The following is a 4,237-nucleotide window of genomic DNA, read 5'->3' as shown; positions in this document are numbered from 1 at the left end:
ATTATAACGCTCCCACGGCTGAAAGGGCGAGCATGTTTGGTGGGATGCGGATTCGAACCCGCGACCCTCAGATTGTGAGTCGAGCGCCTTATCCACCTGGCCATGCCGGGCCCGACTGACAATAGAGCAGGCTGAAAATATTTTGTTTTGTGAAAGTTGTTAGGAAAAACTTTAATTTATTTTAAGGAAATTGACTATTTTTCGTTTAAGAAACAACAAAACAGAGAAAAAAGATAATTAAGTGATATCAAGAAAACCGGACAACTTTACATTACACATAATAATAAGAAAAATTAAAAATCATATGAAAGGTACAATAATTGGAACTTTTAACGTATGATTAAACAAAAAAAATCACTTTGTTAACATATTAAAGAGGAAATTTGTATGTTCTATTAATTGGGGAAAGACGTCAACCTTGAGCCTACCTTATAATGTTCATGTCAAGCTATCCTTAGAGGATTCAACCAGATTCCTGTACTCATTACCCCTGCTTAGTGTCATGTCCAAGCAGGTTCATGTACTCTTTACCCCTGCTTAGTGTCATGTCCAAGCAGGTTCCTGTACTCTTTACCCCTGCTTAGTGTCATGTCCAAGCAGGTTCCTGTACTCTTTACCCCTGCTTAGTGTCATGTCCAAGCAGGTTCCTGTACTCTTTACCCCTGATTAATGTCATGTTTCGTGGAAAATTCATCATAACGCACATTCCATCATATCTCAGGGACCAGTACTATCAAGTTCTTGACTGGTAACTCTAATACTGTTCCGTTATGAGAGAAAAAAGAATGTTATTTTCCTTCCCAGCTTCTAGAGAGAATTACATCAATCACACACTTTAGGCCACATACGTTCCCTCATAAATATAACTTACACTTTAAGATGTATTCTCGGACAGAAATATAATTTTAACCATGATTTAACTATAATATACAGAATAAAAGCATATAAGATAGTTTGTTCAAACCTATAGTATAAAGAAATATATATATATATATAATTATATAATTAGATTTAATTTTGTAAAGATGGAAAAATAGATAATTAATAAATAAATGAAAAAATATACTTTAAAAATGAAAACGCAGCCACAAAACAAATATGCAACACCGGGACACAAATCATAGGGTGGGTCATCATGTAACATGCTCTGGTTGTTTGCGGTATCGACGGAAGTAAGACCCAAGTTGTATTGGAGGTACACCGTTTATCCGGTTTAACCTCAATTTCGCCGGTACCACATGCATAAAAAAGAGAAAATGGACAGATATTTATACATGTACATACATATGTGTATATATATGTGTGTATACATAAATGAAAGACGTAGAAGAGAAACATCATATAACAAATTACCAAGAAGCAACTTATCAAGACACACCACCTAATGATATTCAGCATAGTACGATCATGCCCAAAACACCTGTTTTTATAGAGGTATTTTTTTTTCGAAGTACAGGTTCCACGAGTCCAAGTGTTTGGATAAAATCAGTCTTTTATAAAAGATTATTTTCGTATTTCTGTGTTTACTTTGAGATTTTTAATACCTGCAGGTTAAACTTGGGACCTATAAAACCATTACCTTGCGTGCTATTGGAAATATTTATAAGAAAAATATGAATAGCCTCATGACTATGAAGTTCTAAATAAAACTTTATTTTCGTTATTTTTACTTTCAACTGTTTTGGTTTTCTTCTAATGTTAAACTGGTGTTTTTCAGTGTTCAATGTCATGCGGTGCAGGCGAAAGACACCGTCTTTACTGGTGTGAACATGGCGGTAAAGCTATTAGTGGTATTTATTGCAATTCTAAGACGATCCCAAAACACAAAGACATCTGTAACCAACCAGCTTGTACTAAATGGGATCATGGAAACTGGGGTCCGGTTAGTGTTTTTATCTTTTAATGAATCTATTTTGAAACACCAGTGACATATTAATACTTATCTGTTTAAGATAAGGAAGAGTGACGCTGATGATGTCAATTTGACTTAGTATAGATTTATAACACATATTTTTAAGTTTTTTCTTTTATATTAGCAATTTTTAATGTATTTTGATCGTTCTTAATCTGTGCCGAGCTTGGCTTATTAGCTGGCGTTTGTGACTTGACCACTTAGCTCACGTGCGTTTAAGGTACCGTTTAAACTCAATCTCCTAATCATTTTTTTAGTCTGTACTGTGTTATAGACAGTGTCATCTCGTTGTGTGATAATCTATCCTAAGAATGCAATAATATATTTCTTGTTTGATATAATACAATGTTTCAGTTGGTGGGATAATTTGCTTTTGGGGCAAGTTTTTAACTTTAATAGATATGTAGAATACCAGAAACGGATATATTAACTTCACTTTTTTAATTGAACATATTACATAACTATAACTGATCAATGTCGTTTTTAAAAATCCAACTAATTACGTGCTTCAAATATATTTTTTTTCTATTACAGTGTTCTGTGACGTGTGGAGACGGCGTCAGCATGAGAGCTGTTCGTTGTCGTAAGTTGGACGGTGATATTGTTCAAAACTACCTCTGTGATACCAAGACTCGGCCATTAAACTCAACAGCGTGCAATTTGCCACCTTGTATCCAAGCCACTATCGCTTCAGCGACAACAGAAACGTTAACAAATCACCTCTTTAATTCCCGGCAGCAGAATAGAACACCGTTTTTTAAACAATCTTCCTTCACACCATCATCCTCTACTTCTATTCCAAGACGATCAGTGTGGAGATCGAGCAGTTGGTCTGAGGTAAACAAAACTTTGGTGAAGAATCCATTTTGGCATCACTTTTATATTAAATTTGTTCATAAAGAAAAAATGAATTGGAGATATGTATAGAAAAGTAAAAAAAAATATCATGGAGATTTAAAAAATCGTAATTTGAAATGAAATCTTGATTATTTAACATTAATCATATATTAGTATTGTTACGTCTCCGTTTGTTAATTAACTTTCCGTAACTTCGTTCCGACGAAACTTTAGCGACACAAGTCCTTACTTAATAAAACTGGTTTATTCTTTCTGAATATAACTTCACCATACACTTATTTTCAACAGTCGCTCTTTTACAAACGTTTTAACAACGAACGTTAACTTCAACAATACGTTACTCTCTGACTGCAGTTCAATTACTCATTACCTATACACACACTATTGTCCCGTCACGTTGTCACCCTCTTTTATATACCAGACTACTCTACATCTAGTAAATGCTAGAGCATTCGCCAAAGTAGAGGATAGTTCTAGGAAGTAGAGGGCGTGAGAATAGTCACGTGATCTCGATGACGCAACACTGCCCCCCTCCTTAATATTGTTCGTCCCGAACAATAACCACATACAATAAACCAATAAGAATTAACAATAACTTAATTAACTGTACAGAATTACAATCACAAAATTACAATTCAACAAAGTCTCTTAATTTTACGGGACGTATCTTCTTCCGTACTGGTCTCCGTCACGTTGGCTTCTGCTTCATGTGGGGTTCATCTGCTTCATCAATAAATGTCCTATCATCGGTAACAGTCACATCAATGGTAGTAACTTCATCAAGAGATTCACCGTTTCCCTTCTCAAAACTGAGTAGAGTTTCTTCTTCGACGGTGGCTTCTTCATGTGGCACGTCTTCAGCAGCATCATTTGTTCTGTGGTCCACTTCGTCCCAACTGAAATGTCCTGGACCATGATAACGCCAAAGCCTGTTGGCATGCACCACTTTTGGCTTACCTCGCCGACCACATTTTATCCGGAAAGTCACGTCTGAGATACGATCCACTATGTCATATGGGCCTTCCCATGGAGAAGACAACTTAGGAGACTTCCCTTTGGTCTTCCTGGGATTATACAACCATACCTTGTCTCCTGGTACAAAGCTGACTTCAGTAGATCTCTTATCATAAGTTAACTTCATCGAATCAGCAGACGTTTTCAAGTTTGAACGCACTTGATGGTGAATATCATCCATCCTTTCCGATAACACTTTCACAAACTCTGACACATTCTCAGGCAACTCTTCATAAGGTGGGCATCCTTTATGCTTGGGTCCCCTTTTAGCACAACATGTACTGCATGTCCGGCATCATTCTTCCACATCCCGCCTCATAATAACCAATAAAATCTTTGTCGTAGATGACTCAATGTCTCCCTAATTCTGAGATGTCCTCTTGTTAAATTATTATGGGATTGACGCAGCACGACTTCCCGTAACTTCCTCGGTATAACTGTTTGCCAGGTCGT

The 4,237-nt window shown here is 36.4% G+C and overlaps 1 protein-coding gene across 2 annotated transcripts in view; it reads left to right on the top strand.

The window, feature by feature from the left end:
- Positions 1 to 4,237, top strand: part of LOC106460539 (A disintegrin and metalloproteinase with thrombospondin motifs 20-like) — a 138,647-nt gene that overhangs the window by 96,340 nt on the left and 38,070 nt on the right. For both annotated transcript variants that reach the window (XM_022387283.1, XM_022387284.1), the window contains exons 22-23: positions 1,718 to 1,882; positions 2,447 to 2,749. In XM_022387283.1, the coding sequence (XP_022242991.1) occupies positions 1,718 to 1,882; positions 2,447 to 2,749 (468 nt within the window). The remainder of the gene's footprint in view (positions 1 to 1,717; positions 1,883 to 2,446; positions 2,750 to 4,237) is intronic.

Source organism: Limulus polyphemus, unplaced genomic scaffold (assembly GCF_000517525.1).
Source record: "Limulus polyphemus unplaced genomic scaffold, Limulus_polyphemus-2.1.2 Scaffold791, whole genome shotgun sequence".
In the NCBI taxonomy this organism is placed as follows: domain Eukaryota; kingdom Metazoa; phylum Arthropoda; class Merostomata; order Xiphosura; family Limulidae; genus Limulus; species Limulus polyphemus.
Note: the sequence above shows the minus strand (reverse complement) of the source record. Positions and strands in the feature narration are given on the sequence as shown.